The 17614-nt window shown below is 41.0% G+C and overlaps 1 protein-coding gene across 1 annotated transcript; it reads right to left on the bottom strand.

Moving 5' to 3' along the window:
• Nucleotides 1–1352: 1352 nt before the first annotated feature.
• On the bottom strand, nucleotides 1353–11894 carry LOC310959750 (NACHT, LRR and PYD domains-containing protein 3-like; the record flags this gene model as incomplete). The annotated part of the gene is made up of 8 exons (XM_083931209.1): nucleotides 1353–1957; nucleotides 2760–2806; nucleotides 3039–3212; nucleotides 4758–4931; nucleotides 6513–6674; nucleotides 8037–8210; nucleotides 8474–10343; nucleotides 11657–11894. 8 exons carry the CDS (start codon nucleotides 11892–11894, stop codon nucleotides 1353–1355), a joined length of 3444 nt encoding a protein of 1147 aa, XP_083787335.1.
• Nucleotides 11895–17614: the final 5720 nt, after the last annotated feature.

A 17614-nucleotide genomic window follows, 5' to 3' on the forward strand; every position in this document is an offset into this window, starting at 1 on the left:
GTGTCTCAGTGGAGTCAGCTGCTCTAACTCTTTAAATTATGGGCTTCATCCACTGTTATTATCTTCTTATTACCCGTTGCCGAGTCACCAATGTTTTCGTATTTGTGATCCTCTCTGAGATAAGGGAACATTTTACTAGTAGTTGAAAGCGCTCTTCCCAGAAAAGAAAAACACACTAGATTAAATTTTAACAATCCAAAGTGGTTTGTCCCTTTAAAAAGAAACAAGTTTCAAATTTGAGAAACATAAAAAACATGAATATCACATAACACGTCGAGTGTAGATGGATACATTCAGATTAGTTTTAGAGTAATTTTAACCCCAGGATGACATCTCTTCAAATTCAAAATTCGATTAGACGGTTTTAACTTTTGTTCAGCACTGATGGCTGTGCTGAGTGTGCATTCGTAAAGATCAACAGTTGGTTTGTTTTAATGCCCTTACAACTGGCATTTACGTCACTAAGATAAGATAAGATACCAAAGATAGATAGTACGAAGTGTAATAGAACCACCATATCTGAAATGTTTTATTTTATAATGTTCCACACTAAGGCCATAAGGTGAAATTTAAACTGATTTGAATCACTGATTGTGCTTTACATTTCAATCATTTAAATTGAAAGCTCCTTTGAATTGATTTGATGTTTTCGCTGTCCAGGCCTTATGCAGAGAACAAGTTTAGAGATCGTACCGATCTATTTGATAAGACAGAGGAAATGCTCTGAAGCCCCAATACGCCTGCAAATACCCCATTTTAACCGCCACAGGATCCTTTCAGGGAGAGAGGAGAAAGGTGAGGCATTCAGAGTCCGAGAGTGGGCAAATGAAAGCTATCATACCGTAAACTGCATCACTCCATTAATGTCCAAATGATATCGAATGCAAGCTGCCACTCTTGAGTGTCGTGGTCCGTTGGCCAGGGGAGCACACGAGATTAGCTCAGTAATGCTGAGGACGCTGGTGGAGATAAGGGGATGATTGGTGAGTGACTTTGTTATTATAGAAACCAATATTCAGTTTTTAAAAACTCAACTTGATAAATATTATAGTCTGAGGTTATGCACTCGCTCCATGGCTTGTGGCTCCAGTTGCAAACCCAGGAGCATTCCTGAAAACACATGTATTGCACACAGTTGAGTGCTGAAGGTGGAGGAGTCTTGGTTCTGCTGGTGGAAAGCTTTTTATACACCTAAGAGAAAGCCTGTCTCATCACAATGATCTGGTACGCAATGTGGCCATGAGACGAGTTGTGCCACTTCTAGATCAGATGCGCCCTGCGGAGAAAACGCCTGGCGACCCAGTGGACGCACCTTATGGAGATGACATCACTGTGCAGCAGTTAACTGACACTTAACCTGTAAATGTTTCCACGCAGTTGATTAAAGCAGTCAGAGCAGAAGACTGTCCATCATGCAGCTTACACAGAGACACTGAGGAGCAATACCCGCTTAAGAACCAGAGCCCAAAGCCAGGGTAGAGGGGTTCTGTGAAGGTGGCGCTGAAGGTGTGGAGGTGGATCAGTGAGTCAGAGGAGACTCTGTAAAAGGACAGAATGCCAGCCGGCCAGTCCAGATACACTGCGACTCTGTGAGAGAGAGCCGGGGGAAGAAGAATTTCTCTACTCTTGTTATTGTGGCAAACGTAGGAACAGTCCACTTCAGAGCACTCCAGACTCCAGGACTGCTCATTTTTTCCAAACTTGCAGTCACCGCCGTCTCCTCCCCTGCTGATCCCTTTGTAACTCACTGATATTACAGCGTCTCCATTCCAATCCACCTCCCAGTAACAGCGACCAGTCAGGCCAGTTTTGCACAACAGCTGATGGATGTGTTCGAATCTCTCTGCGTGGTCAGGGTACGGCTGCTCGTCGTCCACCCAGGTCACCTTCCTGTTGTTGTCCGACAGTGAGAGGTTTCTGTTCACCGTGCTTTTGTCCAGTGTGAGTTCACAGGCGTCTGGTGGGAAAAAAACTGTTTATTACAACACACCTTATACACTGGAAAATTAGAGAACAAATTATAAATACTGGATTTATTCTGAAAAACTGTTAAACTAAATTGGTTAAGCAGTTCCTTGAAGCTAAGAATACTGAAACAATGAAATGGCCAGACCAAAGTCCAGATCTAAACCCCATAGAGAATCTCTGGATGTCTAAGAAAACCCACTCCAGTTACTGAACTGTGGAAGAGACTGAAGAAGAATGGACCAAGATCAAACCAGAGCAGTGTGAGAAACTAGTGATGTCCTGTGGGCGCAGATGTGCTGAAGTCATTCAAAGCTGTGGCCTCTACACTTCCTGTTCATTTTTCAATCTTATAGTCTGAAGTAAACATGGTTTAAATCTTCTCTTCTGACACAATAGTTACTGTTCTATAATTCTGTTCAGTTTTTTTCACAAAATAAAGGTTTTGGTTATTTAAAAAAACACGCTAGCACAGTAGTGGTATAGCCACAGCGGATATTCTATTAAATTCTGAGCAATACAAAAAGGATTTCAGAATAAATCAAGTATTTATAATGTGTTCTCTAATTTCGATCTCCAGTTTATGTTTATTTAATCTTTGTTCTTGTCACAGAAGATGTAGAGTAGAGACAGCAACACACGCCGTGCCACCACCATACTAATCAAACCCAACTGTTATGAAAATGACATCTTATGCCATTATCAGGATCATTTAAACATTTAAGTAAGTAGTTTTAATGTGTAAGGTTTAATGTGATGCCTTGTTCTCCAGAATAAAAGAAAATAACACTTACACTTCCTGATACCAGGTTTCAACCTGTGCTCTCCACAATCATCCATCCTGCAGGAAGAAACAAATCAGTAATCATACACATTCAGTGTGAATGGGTATACTTACTGACTCTGAAAGCTGTGTAAAACAATAATGTAGACCCTTGTTTGATAGATCAAGGTTATAATCCTTAAGATTTCAGTCCTAGTTGATTTGCAGACAAACATAATGCACATTTAAACACTGTAAAAGATATTATGGGTAACCCTTTCTATGAAGACTTGTGGCTTGTTGTCCATACCTGAGGGTGTCCAGTCTCCAGCCTGGATTCTCCAGACCGGCAGACAACAGCTTGACTCCTGAGTCTCCTGGATGATTGTAGCTCAGGTCCAGCTCTCTCAGATGGGAAGGGTTGGAGCTCAGAGCTGAGGCCAGAGAAGCACAGCCTTTCTGTGTAACCCAACAGCCTGCCAGTCTACACACACACACACACACACACACGTTAGAGTTAATTGCACACAAGCAGGTTAACTGCGACACTACTGGACCACCAAGACTAATCTGGTTGGGAAAGATAAAAAGCAGAACTTGCCCCTCTCTCATTCGATTTATAGTTATTTAAATCTCTGCTCCTTTAATAACTGACTGTTATAATTAAATATTTATACTATTTATTCATCCCAAAAGTCTTGAAAGCAGCTTACGTATGTCATGCCTGCCTGATAAGTCAAATCAAAAGTGCCCTGCCTCGCAAAGATCCTCAAATCCTTAGTCATTAACCAGCTGAAATGTTAGTTAAGGTTATTATTTATTAATATTCTATTCTGAGTCTCTTATAATCTGGATTTAGACCAGAACACAACACAATATCTGCTGCTGTGCTTAAATGACAGTGTCCAGTCAACAAGATGCATTGTGCAGCTCTTTTTGTCGACCTCTCAAAGGCTTATGACGTGTTCTGATATGAACTACAGACAATGTTGGACGAATCGGGTCCAGCTACTATCTGGAGTTTCTCTTTCGCACATGTAGCCTCTGATGAGAAACGTCATCACCATGCCCTAATGCTCGCTGCAAATTCTCCACACAAGGAGCGTCTCTCCTTACACGTGAGCTCAATCAGACATTTTAGAGCTGTTGTACTGTGCACTGGAAGGGTAAAGTGTGTTTAATGTCCGGTCCAACCGATTCGGATAGTTGCGTTCTCACACACATCTATATAATTGTAGGTTTGCAGTGCACGTGTGAATGGCAATGTAATATCAGATATGTGCATGGACTGAGATGGTTTAGCAACTACCTCTCAGACAAACAGCAGTGTATAAAAGTTCCATCTTAGGTCTGGTATTATGTCCATTAATACATGGTATTTACATTATTATTATGCAGATGATACTATTTCATACTGTTCGGCAAGTTCTTTCCAGTAATCAATTAATAATACGCAACCGCCTTTAATACCCTACAGTATGCACTTCTTCATGTTAAACTGTTTATAAATGTGGAAAAAATAAACTATGTTTTCTGTAGAGCCAAGGAAATTGACAACCTCCGGATCTGCACTTTAAAATGGTACACTGATCAGTTCATTATAATGACTTAAGCATTAAGACTGATGACAGATTCACTTTTTAAAACCCATTAAACAACTTCAATCAAAAATTAAGGATGCATTTTTTCTCTTTTTATAGGGACAGGCCCATTTTACTGTAGGAAAAGGTTTGTCAAAGTGACCTCTCTCTCTGTATTGGATTATGGTTAGGATAGGTGGAAAGATATTTATAGACATGCTCATATCTCTAACCTGAAACCTCTAAAGTAGGTTGGAAAATACGTTGGAAAGACTGTATTGAAAACACTGAGCTAGCTTCTTCTTACAGGTAGCCGGTGGTGTGTGGAAAAAAAAGTACTGTCTTAGTTGGGGAATCGCTTTCTCTGAGATTCCCCAACTAAGACAGTACTTTTTTTGTAGAAAGTTGCAAATAAATGTTCATGTAGTGAACAAATTGTTAGTACTGACCGCAGAGTTTCAAGTCTACAGTTTGGACTCTTCAGTCCAGCAGAAAACAGCTTCACTCCGGAGTCCTGCAGGTCGTTGTTACTCAGGTCCAGCTCTGTCATACTGGAGGACCGCGAGCTGAGTACTGAAGCCAGAGCTTCGCAGCTTCTCCATGACACCTCGCATCCGGTCAGCCTGAGGAACAATTTCAGACAGCCAAATGATATCATAATATAAAAACTAACAGGCTCAGGTTCTGCTAGTGGCTGCACATGTGTTAGACCTCACAAATACAAAAGTGTTGGACTGATCAGAAAATATGCTGACAATACAATGTTCTTACCATTAGTGTGGTTAAAACTGATTTCCGTCTGTCGGCACTAGAGAAAAAGGCTCTGTCATTATCGATGTCCATAGCAAACTGCATCGAACTCAGACCGTTAGTATTTGAGAATCTTGACCAAAATGATTAAAAGGGGAAATTATGCCCTTATAATTGCACTACAAGAAAGATCAAGTAGGTACCAAAATTATTAAAAAGAACATCCTCTATGGGTCATGAATATCAATAGCAAATGTAGTTTGGTCAGAAGTTGTTGTTGTTGTCATGATTAAAGAATGGAACTTACTCTATATTACTTAACTTGTGTATCACTAGTGTCTTCAACCTTTTTATTTTAGAGACTGCATGTACAGCCGCTGACTGGTGGTTTTGATGTCTGTCCACTGGAGAAGCTTGTTTTGATTCCAGTACAGGAAGTGTAATTCACATGTCTTCCAGCCTCGAGTTAAGCTGGGCTCACCCCTGTTGCGGCACTAGGGGTCGCCTTGGAGCACATCAGAGGCAAGGTGCAGATTAAGCTGCTTCAAGGTGCATCTCTGCACAGCAGCACCATTTGCCTGGGGGTAATAAGGGCTAGTGGATGTGCACAAACCCATTCTCCTGACTAAGATTCGGCCACCGTTCTTAATCTAGGTTGCTAAGCTCCGGGAAGAGTAGTGTCATTGTTTCTCATCTTAGATGGTGCTTCTGTCATTGAGTCAAGCAGTCCCTCATCTTCTTGTATTTGATACATCATATATGTCTTTCGAGTTTGATCTTCTGGATTAGCTGATGATCCATAAGGGTCAAAAGTCTCTCTATGTAAAATAAACAACTTTGGACACAATATAAAATTGCAGATAGGTAAACGTTTTAAAGAAATGTTGGCTCACCAAAACAATGGTACTTTGTTCAACAAAACTAAAGTCTGATTCAGAAGTAGCGATGGAGTGGAAGTGAACAGGGAGAGTGATTGATATACTACACATCAGCTTCAGGCTTTCCAAAGAAGGTAGCAAAATCCCCAAGGAGGAGAGTGGACGAGAGAAAAATATCTAGTGTTCTTTTATACGATTTGAGACAGAGGTATATAATGTGGAAGTGGTAGAAGTAGTTGTGTCGGGTGGGAGTAAAGAGAAGGACTGCTATGAGAGAGCAGAATAGAAACACAGGTGGCCCCAGTGTGGGTGTTAGTAGATTGTGAGTGGGATAGGAGGATGGTGTAGGACACAAAGGGATCTGGGGGATAGAGAAACTCAAAATTCTCTGTTGGTTTACTGAATCCTCAGAGAGGACTGTGTTTTTGACACTCTCTTACATTGTTAGCCTTAACCCTGTCATTATGAAACATTTGGAAATACAGTAAACCGTAAGTCTACCATATACATTTTTTCTGTATCACTCAGCGTGAAGCATATTTATATATGAATAATTGCAGACGGATTCATTCTGACCTGAGAGTCTTGAGTAAACAGTGTGAACTATCCAGTCCAGCAAAGAGCACTCCTAGATCCTGCAGGCTGTTCTGACTCAGGTCCAGCTCTCTCAGAGAAGATGGCTGGGAGCTGCAAACTGAGACCAGAGCTCCACAGCTTCTCAGGTTACAGTCACTCATTCTGAGGGAAAGTCACAGATAAAGACAAGTAAGTAAATATGTAAGTAAGTAAGTAATCAAGTAAATAAGTATGTGAGTAAGTAATCAAGTAAATAAGTATGTAAGTGAGTAAGTAAGTATGTAAGTAAGTATGTCAGTAAGTGTGTAAGAAAGTATGTAAGTGAGTAAGTAAATATGTAAGTGAGTAAGTAATCAAGTAAATAAGTATGTAAGTAAGTATGTAAGTAAGTGTGTGAGAAAGTATGTAAGTGAGTAAGTAAGTAAGTATGTAAGTAAGTATGTAAATGAGTAAGTAAGTAAGTATGTAAGGACGTATGTCAGTAAGTAAGTAAGTAAGTATGTAAGTAAGTATGTAAGTGAGTAAGTAAGTAAGTGTGTAAGAAAGTATGTCAGTAAGTAATCAAGTAAACAAGTAAGTATGTAAGTGAGTAAGTAAATATGTCAGTAAGTAAGTAAGAAAGTATGTCAATAAGTAAGTAAGTATGTAAGTAAGTAAGTAAATATGTCAGTAAGTAAGTAAGAAAGTATGTCAATAAGTAAGAAAGTATGTCAATAAGTCTGTCAGTAAGTGTGTAAGAAAGTATGTAAGTAAGTAATCAAGTAAACAAGTATGTAAGTTTGTAAGTGAGTAAGAAAGTATGTCAGTAAGTAATCAAGTAAACAAGTAAGTAAGTTTGTAAGTGAGTAAGAAAGTATGTCAGTAAGTAATCAAGTAAACAAGTAAGTAAGTTTGTAAGTGAGTAAGAAAGTATGTCAGTAAGTAAGTAAGAAATAACCTAAGTAAGTATGTCAGTAAGCATGTAAGTAAGTGTGTAAGAAATCAGAATCAGAAAACCTTTAATGTCCCGCAGACGGGGAAATTCTTTTGTCAAAGTAGGTAAGAAAGTAAGTATGTAAGTAAGTAAGTAAGTATATAGGTAAGAAAGTAAGTATGTAAGTAAGTAAGTATATAGGTAAGAAAGTAAGTATGTAAGTAAGTAAGTAAGTATATAGGTAAGAAAGTAAGTATGTAAGTAAGTAAGTAAGTATATAGGTAAGAAAGTAAGTATGTAAGTAAGTAAGTATATAGGTAAGAAAGTAAGTATGTAAGTAAGTAAGTATATAGGTAAGAAAGTAAGTATGTAAGTAAGTAAGTAAGTATATAGGTAAGAAAGTAAGTATGTAAGTAAGTAAGTATATAGGTAAGAAAGTAAGTATGTAAGTAAGTAAGTATATAGGTAAGAAAGTAAGTATGTAAGTAAGTAAGTAAGTATATAGGTAAGAAAGTAAGTAAGTATGTGGGTTAGTTAGTTAGTTAGTTAGTTAGTAAGAAAGAAAGAAGGAAGAAGTGAGCCTTTATAAGTACAAAAACATTCATTCTGACCTGAGACTCTCCAGTCTACAGTGTGGACTCTCCAGTCCAACAGAAAGCAGATTCACTCCTGAATCCTGCAGGTCGTTGTTACTCAGGTCCAGCTCTCTCAGACTGGAAGACTGAGAGCTGAGAACTGAAGCCAGAGCTTTGCAGCTTCTCCTTGACAGAAAACAGCCATGTAGCCTGGAGGAGAATTGGTGATATAGACAAAAAATCTACAGTTTCTGTTGTCTACAGTGTAAAAGCAGAAACAACAACAGCACGTACTGCATTAAAAATAGACCACAAACAAAACTTCCTCTGTATGACATTCACAGCTGTTTTGCTTGTTTGGATGACACTTCATAGGAACTAATTAGTTTGAAGCATACTGAGCTCTTGAGAATCTCTTTAAGGATGACTGCATATTTGAAATGGTGTGAATATGCAGTTATCTGTGCACTTACAGGGCTTTTTTGGAGGTTCTGATGACTGGCAGCAGCCTCAGAAGAGCCTCCTCTGAAGCAGAGTATTTCTTCAGGTCAAACACATCCAGATCTTTTTCTGATGACAGTAAGATGAAGACCAGAGCTGACCACTGAGCAGGAGAGAGTTTGTCTGTGGCGAGACTTCCTGAACTCAGACACTGTTGGATCTCCTTCACTAGAGAATGGTCATTGAGCTCATTGAGGCAGTGGAACAGGTTGATGATTCTCTCTGGAGACGGGTTCTCACCGATCTTCTTCTTGATGTACTCGACGGTTTCCTTGTTGGTCTCGGAGCTGCTTCTTTTCTTTTTCAGCAGGCCTCGTAGGAAAGTGTCCTTTGTCTGCCGTGGAAGACCCAGGAGGAAGCGGAGGAACAGGTCAAGGTGTCCATTTGGACTGTTCAAGGCCTTGTCAATGGCAAACCTATGGACCTCTGCTGTAGATGTTCGGGTGAAATATACCCACAGTCTCTTGAAGGTTCCCTCTGTCTCGGGCATTACATTTTTGTTGTCATTGATCAGTGACATCTCCACATAAAGAGCAGCCAGAAACTCCTGAACACTCAGATGGACAAAGCTAAACATCTGGTCCTCATTCCTCCTCCGTCCATGCTCTTCTTTAAAGATCTCTGTGAACACCCCTGAGTACAAGGAAGCTCCACCGACATCACAGCCACTCTCTTTTAGGTCTTTCTCATAAAAGATCAGGTTGCCTTTGTCCAGTTGATGAAAAGCTAATTTTGCTAATGACTGAATGTACTCAATGCACTTTTCTTGGCCACACTTCTTTTTTGTCTGATCAATCTGAAACACCAAGAATTCCTTGTACATCTCAGTCAGGGTCTTGGGCAGCTCTCCTCCCTCTTTGGTTTTCAGCATCTTCTTCAGAACTGTAGCAGTGATCCAGCAGAAGACTGGGATGTGACACATGATGTGGAGGCTTCGTGATTTCTTGATGTGAGAGATGATTCTGTTGGCCTGCTCCTCCTGCTCTCTGAATCTCTTCCTGAAGTACTCCTCTTTCTGGGGATTAGTGAACCCCCTGACCTCTGTCACCATGTCGACAAAGTCAGAATGGATCTGATTGGCCGCTGCAGGTCGAGTGGTTATCCAGAGGCGAGCAGAGGGAAGCAGATTCTTCCTGATGAGGTTTGACAACAGCACATCCACTGAGTTTGACATTGTCACATCAAAGTCACTTGCTGGCTTTTCATTGGTGGAGCAGTCCAGTTGAAGACGGCTCTCATCCAGTCCATCCAAAACAAACAGAAGTTTGAATTCACTCTTGTCATAGTTTGTGTTTCCGGAAGCCTGTAGTTTTGTGAAGATATCATTAAGAGCTTTGTCCTTGATGTCTTTGGTTTCCCTGATGCATTTGTGAATGAGCTCTGCCAAGCAAAACTCTTTTCCCTTCAGTAAATTTAGCTGGCGGAAGGTAAAGAGGAATATAAGATGCACATCTTGATTGGCTCTTCCTTCAGCCCAGTCCAATACAAACTTGCGCACTAGGAATGTTTTGCCGATTCCTGCGGTTCCATTGGTCAGCACTGTTCTTATGGGTCTGTATTTCCCAGAGGGAGGTTTGAATATGTCACTGGCTTTAATTGGTTTCTCTGTTCCTGCTTGCTTCCCTGTCATCTCAATCTGCAGGACCTCGTGCTGTTTGTTGATGTGTACCTCACCCCCGACCGTAACGTACAACTCTGTGTAGATATCATCCAGATGTCGCTCATCCTTCTTCTGTGCCCACCCTTCTTGTGCACACATAAACTTGTCTTGGAGATTTGATTGGAGTTTTTGTTGGTAATATGCGATCGCTCGTGAAGGCTCTGATACTGGAAATGTCACATCTGTGTAGAACAAAGTAACATGAAAAAATCGAATCAGTGTCCAATGATGAAGCCATTTTCTTACTTTGTGACTGTTTTAGCCGAAAGAATAATGAACACGATGCCATTTATAGGAATAAGACACAATTTCAGGCCACACAGGTATTTCTGAAACCGAACTTTTATTGCCCGCGGTTAAAAAAGAATTCCCATCCACCTGAAACTGCGAAATCTGCCTCAAACAATGCCTCGCACATTCAAAAGCAGTAGGTGGCCCTAGCTCTCCTAACAGGAAGGCTATTTTAGCCAATGACAAGGCTGGAAAAAAATCCTATCGGAAAACAACAATGGTGAACCGAGGCCGGGCAGATTCCTTCGTGTGGACTGACAGTGAAGTTGACTTACTTCTCACTGTCACGTCAAACAATGTCGGCAGAAAATTGCGGTTTTCCTTGGTTTTTGACGTGTTGGGTGTGAGCGGGTGTGTTGGTCCACACACTACACTGCTGAAATCGGACTTTTCAAAAACGTTCACCCAGGACTCCGGTTACAAAGAACTCTGGTTTCAGGAGCCCACAACTGTGGTTACGTGTGGATGAAAGGCCAAACCGCGCAGAGAAACACACGGTGTCAAAAATGCCCGTATTCGTGTGGACGGCCCCTCAGATTGAAAGAAAGTCATGGCGAGTATCTGCAAAGATTACTGTATCTGAATGACCGTGGAGATGGAAATGTCATCGGTGTTGCGTGTAGAAAGAAGGACTTGTAAAGTTACTCAGAATCCTTATTGAGATGACCTTAAAGTGACAAAATGTTTGGTATTGCAATATGAAAGCATTAGGTTTAGAAATTAACATCATATCACGCCAGTGATCACAACCGCTATTATGTAAATAAGGTTTAACATGAAATGATTTGATTGGCTTCAAACAAAAAAGTCTCCGTCTACATAAATAGAATCAATAGCACATTTACAATATTAAAGTCCAGTTGCCCTTAGCTGCATTTTTGGAGATTTGGTTAGACTTCAACCAGGCACGAAAAAGGTTATACAGAGAACAGCTTTACCTTCGGTCCTGCGACTGTCAGAGGGAAGTGGAAGTTGATGAGCAGCCTGTGGTTGAATAAAGGCAGATGCTCTGTTCACTGAAGTCCCGTCACTGACAACTCCAGAGAGAAAGAGAGAGACAGACATGACACAGAGGCCAGAAGAAATGATAGCCTGCAGCTTTTTACATATCCGCTGACTGAGGGCCCTGTCTCTCACATGAATATGTGACATATTATTGTCAACTGCTTTAACTAATTTCATTCACTTAAAGTGCTATTCTTACCTTTCCTTGGTAATTTCTGTGCCAGATCTCTCATGTTGAGCTCGTCTAAAACCATGTGGGCCTCTTCCAGAGCTCCAGAAAGACCATAGTAACGCAGCATCACGTCCACCGTTTCCACCCTTTTTGCTTTCTCCAGATGAGACACCTTGATGCCATTCTGACACAGGAGCCACTTGAAATTCTCAAAAGCGTCTTCTCTCAAATCCTCCAGCATGTTAAAGAGGTCCTTTGCTGTCATTGTTCACCAAAGTGACTTCTGGGGATGTAAATGCACTATTCAGACCTCTTCACTTTCATTGTGTTAGAGAATCATTTTACAACGGATTGTAATTTTACCTTTACCTTGGCAATTAGTTCTACACGCAAAAAAGTGCCACGGGATCTGTTCACCGCTCTAAACGAATCGCCTCAATTTACAAATGGACCTCGTTCACAAGCTAGCGTCAAAAACACACTAAGTAGCAGTGAACTGCAGCCATAGGTGACTTGGCTGGGAACCGTAGGGTCGCTGGTTCAAGTCCCTGTGTGGACCATGTATGGAGCGTGGACTGGTGGCTGGAGAAGTGCCAGTTCATCTCCTGGGCACTGCCGAGGTGCTGTTGAGCAAGGCACCGAACCCCCAACTGCTCGGGGCGCCGGTCACTGGCAGCCCCCTCGCTCTGACATCTCTCCTTAATTGCATGTATAGGTCCTGTCTGGGCCTGTGTGTGTAACATGATTAATAATAAGAGTGAAAAAATTAAATTTCCCCGTAGTGGGATAAATAAAGTAATTCTTCTTCTAAAAGTTGGGGATAGTAAAACTTTGAGCGACAACATGCGGCCAGAGGATACCGCAGCCGACTCCTGTGATATGTTGACCTATGTTTACAGAGAATTTCTTCCTGTCTTAAACACGTCTTCTGGCTGCAGAAAATGTGATTCAGTGTAGTGCCTCACCCTCTGAACACCACAAGACAGAGATACTAACAAACAAGCTGCAAGGAGTAAGTTGCACTTCCCACTCTGTATCACAGCTATCATCTCACATCTCGCTAGGCTACTTCGGGCTGCAGTCGACAGTAACCATACACATTGATTAACATTCTTCATGAAAATCTTATTTAGGGACAGTGACAACTGTATAGCTAGCTTGTCTTGTTGTTAAAAATACTGTAAAACTATATTTATTGTTTGTTATTTGCCTTGAATCTTGCTAGCATTACATTAGCGTTAGCTTTCTGGCTCGTAGCTGGGGTTCTATGAGCTGAGGGACTAAAAATACCTCTGGTTGCCAAGTCGTGTCTAAGGTTCGCTGTATTAACTGCAGCAATGAAGAACGTTTCTATTGTTTAAGAACTAGGGCTGGCAATTCATTAGGATATTTAATCTGTTTGTCTCTATGTGTCCTGTGATAGACTGGCGTCCTGTCCAGGGTGTACCCCGCCTCACGCCCGATGTCAGCTGAGATCGGCTCCAGCCCTCCCGAGACCCCGACCCCGGGATAAGCGGTTGAAGATGAATGAATGAATGAATGAATAATCACATGAATGTCCATAGTTAAATCTTGATAAACTGCAAATTAGCCAGACATTTTTTATCTGTTTCTAAATGTACCTTAAGGGGATATTTTTCAAGTTTGTAATACTCTTATCAACATGTGGCTGGACAAATACTCTTGCTTCATGCAAATTGGTGCTTATTATTATCGCAACAGTCCAAAACAATTACAAATACTGTCCAGAATAGTCTCTAAAGTAATCTCAAAAGGTACTGCATGCTCAAAATATATGCTGAAAGAATTACTTAGTAGGGCTGGACCCGAATATTGGACTATTCGGGTTAATCGTTCGTTGCGTTGGAATTCAGATTTCAATCAGTTGTGTTTCTGATGCATTCAATAAAACCAAAAAACACTGCATTTCAGCTCAGTGTGGGAGTCTTAACTGGGTTTTGTTGTCATTTAAGACCAACCCATCCTGTCCAATCTTATGGGATGGCAATGCTTGCTCTAGGTATTAATCAAACCCTTAGGTGTTACATGAGAAATAGAGTTACTGTTTAACTTCCTTAAATTGCTCCATACAAATCCTGATAATTGACACATTGTCGGGCATTATCCCTTATATGCCATAGGGGCCAGTTTAGCTTCCTCAGCTGAGCTCTTAACTCTCGGATGAAGCATCAATTACTTGGGAAAAAAGTCAATTTTGTTATTTCATTTGTTGAATTGAAAGTACACCGTTTAACAGACACATCAAAAAATATCTACATGAGCTGAAGCATTTACGGTAAAAACACAAGACTCTTACCTGTTTCTGAAGGTGTGGAGAGAAGTGAGGTCAAGTGCGTTTTAAGACAAAGGATGTGAATGTGCTGACACAACCTGTCTGTGGCTCTTGGGTTTTAACTTGTATGTAAAGTTGAAACTTTTGCAAATAACGCAATTTCCTTTCTGAACATCATGTGACGGACAGAAAGCCTTACCAACAAACAGAGAGCAATTTCATAATGAACCTTTTAATCTAACCCACACTACGAATTTTGACCGATTAACACTATCAGTTAAAATGTATATATCTATATCTTTATATATATATATTTTTCAAACAAAGTAACTGCAACCAACAGTTGTGACAAGTGCCTTGTATTGGAGGAGAGCTTGCACAGGCACTAGTAATAGGTTGTAGCGTGTCCGTGTGTCCGTGTGTCCGCCTGGCGCATCTTTTATCACGCATCAGCCATTGTGTATTAAATGCGACAATTTAGATACTGCCAGTCACTTTATGTTTCTTACTGTGTTTGGTCCATCAGACAAAGTCCAGTAGCTGTTCAGAAAGCCGTGTCATCACCATGACCCGTATTGACGTGTTCACGTTTGAGGAGGAAGCGGTTGAAAACGAAAGCAGAAATAAACCTGTGAGAAAAAACTACAGCTTTGCTAGGATGCTCTCCAAACAATTAAGTTCTTAGTACGGTGGCCCTTAAGTGCAAATCAAAACGTCAAATAGAAGAACACAACAGCACTCATTCACCAATAGCTTGAGAAAGTTTTTTTCTTGAATTTGTTCTTAAACTGCTGAATTGTTCTTATGCTGCCTTCACGTGCTTTGGAAAAGATGGTCCTTTCACCTCAACTGGAAATTACCTGTGCGTTGTGTTCAAGTACGCTTGTTACTTGGGGAAAACCATATTAGACTTCCCAATTTATCTGCTACGGCAAGAAGAGGAAAAGGTCAAAGGTTATCTCATCTCAGCAACTCGTGAATCAAACTATTCTCCGAGCTCCCCAGTGGAAATAACCACGCGAGGGGGTACTTATGTGCAATTTACCACATTTCCCATAGGGCGTGAAGGCTCCAGCAGGCTACCTCACCTTTTCCCCTAAATTCAAAGTGCATGCTAGATGATCATAAGCACAGGTAAACGCCCTGCCAATCTCCATAAAAGGGCATGAGATAACAGGGACGTGTACAAACAGCCACGCACACAAATGGAAAAGAAGAGTCGAGAAAATCAAGTCAAGAAGGCCTCAAAGAAAAACCTACAAAGCCGAGCACCGGACTCCAAATGTTAAAAAACACAATCCAACTTAAACAGTTTGGAAATGGAGGAAGTACTGCAGGGAATGAACAAAAAATAGCTGTAATTTTTAGCAGAGATAAAAGTAGATATTAACAAATACATTAAAATGTGAGCTCCAGGATGTAGGCGACTCTTACTGCTGCGTCTGGGGTTTGAGTCCAGCTCGTTGCTGCATTAGTTGTTCTATTCAACAAAGGCAAAAAAAAAAAGTCCCAAAATACTCTTTTTTAAAAAACAAAACAAAAACAGGTCTATGTCACGTAGTGTTTATGGAATTAAAAATACCACATTGCTCTGTAAAATAATGGAATTCATTATAGAAAAATATAAATCATGTATTTTATCCAACTGTATATTTGAAGAAAATGCAAAAACAATCTGCTTTGCACAAACATGTCAGCACTCACGTGTGCATAAGACTGCTCTGGGCGGCTGTGGATCAGTGGGAGAGTGGGTCGTCCTCCATTCAAGAGATTGACGGTTCAATCCCCAGCTCCAGTCCACATGTCGAAGTGTCCTTGGGCAAGACACTGAACCCTATATTGCTCCCCGTGCTGCGCATGGGTGTGTGAATGTGGTGTGAATGGTTAGATTAGATGGTCTGCAGATGTCCACTGTCATCTGTGTGAATGGGTGAATGTGACAGGTAGTGTGAAAGCGTCTTGAGTCGTCAGAAGACTAGAAAGGCGCTGTATAGTACAAGTCCATTTACCATTACTCTTGAGTGTGCGTAGATTTTGTTCTTACCTCAGGACGAATACCAAATAAGAAAGCACTGGTGAATGTCTTGTGAAAGCTCCCTATGTGAGAGTGAAGAAGAAATTTCTTCTTAAAAACGCTTGATACTGCAAGACAAACAGACATGTTGCTGGTGATTTTGATCCATGACATGAAGGTTCATGAATGACAGCTGCACACTACGCTCATTTGAAATTCAAGCCGTTTAATTCACCCAATCCTCTTGTCGGTCCTAGAAGTCTTAAATCTCCCTTTTGCTTGTAAGTGCTCATCTGGATGAAATATAAAGTCTATTGTCATCGGAAAAATATGAGTATTTATTTCAGTCTAGCAATAACTGATGTTTACTTCCGCCAAGGACTGTGTCCCAAAACAGATCTGAGAATCCCTAGTCTGCTGTGTATGGTCCCAAGTCATGTCTTAAATCATCATAAGCAAATAGCAAATCAGTCAAGTCTTTCAGGTTTTCAACTGGACACGGCATTGTGTTTGTACATAGCTGAGCCTCTGTCTTTCTTTTATTGTGTATTTATTATTGTTCCATGATGTCACGCTCGAGACTTGTTTATTGCTGTTTTCCAATCTTGAGTCCGGCCTTTAGATAGTCCCAAGACCTCATCTTGAAGTCTCATGTCCACAAAACGTGTTGCTGAATCAGCCATCAACCATTGCCCTCAGTCATGTCTCATATTTGAACCTTTCTCTTAAATCGGACTCAGAGGTGGTAGGAGTTAGGGTGATGTCCACCAGGCTGATAGGGTCAGAGCAAGCCTCTTCGTGTTTAGTTGTTGAGGATGACAAAGATGAACAGTGGTGTTCAGCTTAGATCTTCATACATCCTTCAGTGTCTCCATCACTGCTGCGGTGGCGGGTGTGCCGAAATAGCTCAGTTGGGAAAGCGTTAGACTGAAGATCTAAAGGTCCCTGGTTCTTCTTGGGGCGGCAGTAGCTCAGTCCATAGGTGACTTGGCTGGGAACCGGAGGGTCTCTGAGTGGACCATGAATGTAGCGTGGACTGGTGGCTGGAGAGGTGCCAGTTCATCTCCTGGGCACTGCCGAGGTGCTGTTGAGCAAGGCACCGAACCCCCAACTGCTCGGGGCGCCGGTCACTGGCAGCCCCCTCGCTCTAACATCTCTCCATTAATTGCATGTATATAGGTTGTGTGTGTGCATGTGTGTGTATTTCGGGCCTGTGTGTGTGTAAAAAATGAAAAAATAATAATAGAGTGAAAATTTAATTTCCCCATTGCGGAACAAATAAAGGAATTCTTCTTCTTCTTCTTCTTCTTCTTCTTCTCCTGATGGGAGATGGGAGGAGACACTTTGCTTTTGTATATTCCCAATACGTTGTCTCAGTCCCACTGCTTCAAAGTGGCACAGATTAGAGTCATAAAATGATTTATTTTGAGGTAATATGATCACAAATGATGATCTGAAAAATGGCTTCTGAAACATTCAGATGTATTCTCCTGCAGCTGAACTTTGTCTTATTTATTTGTCTGGAGGTTATCTACGTAATTAAAGTGCCTGACATCATAAATACCACGGAGCAGTGGCACGCCATGTTATCGAAAACTCACTGTAGTTATTCAGTCATTCACAAAACACTGAATGAAGCACACTAAGTTTATTAACAAAAAATCCCTAAACAGCCTCA

Source organism: Echiichthys vipera, assembly GCF_963691815.1.
Source record: "Echiichthys vipera genome assembly, chromosome: 17".
Lineage (NCBI taxonomy): Eukaryota > Metazoa > Chordata > Actinopteri > Perciformes > Trachinidae > Echiichthys > Echiichthys vipera.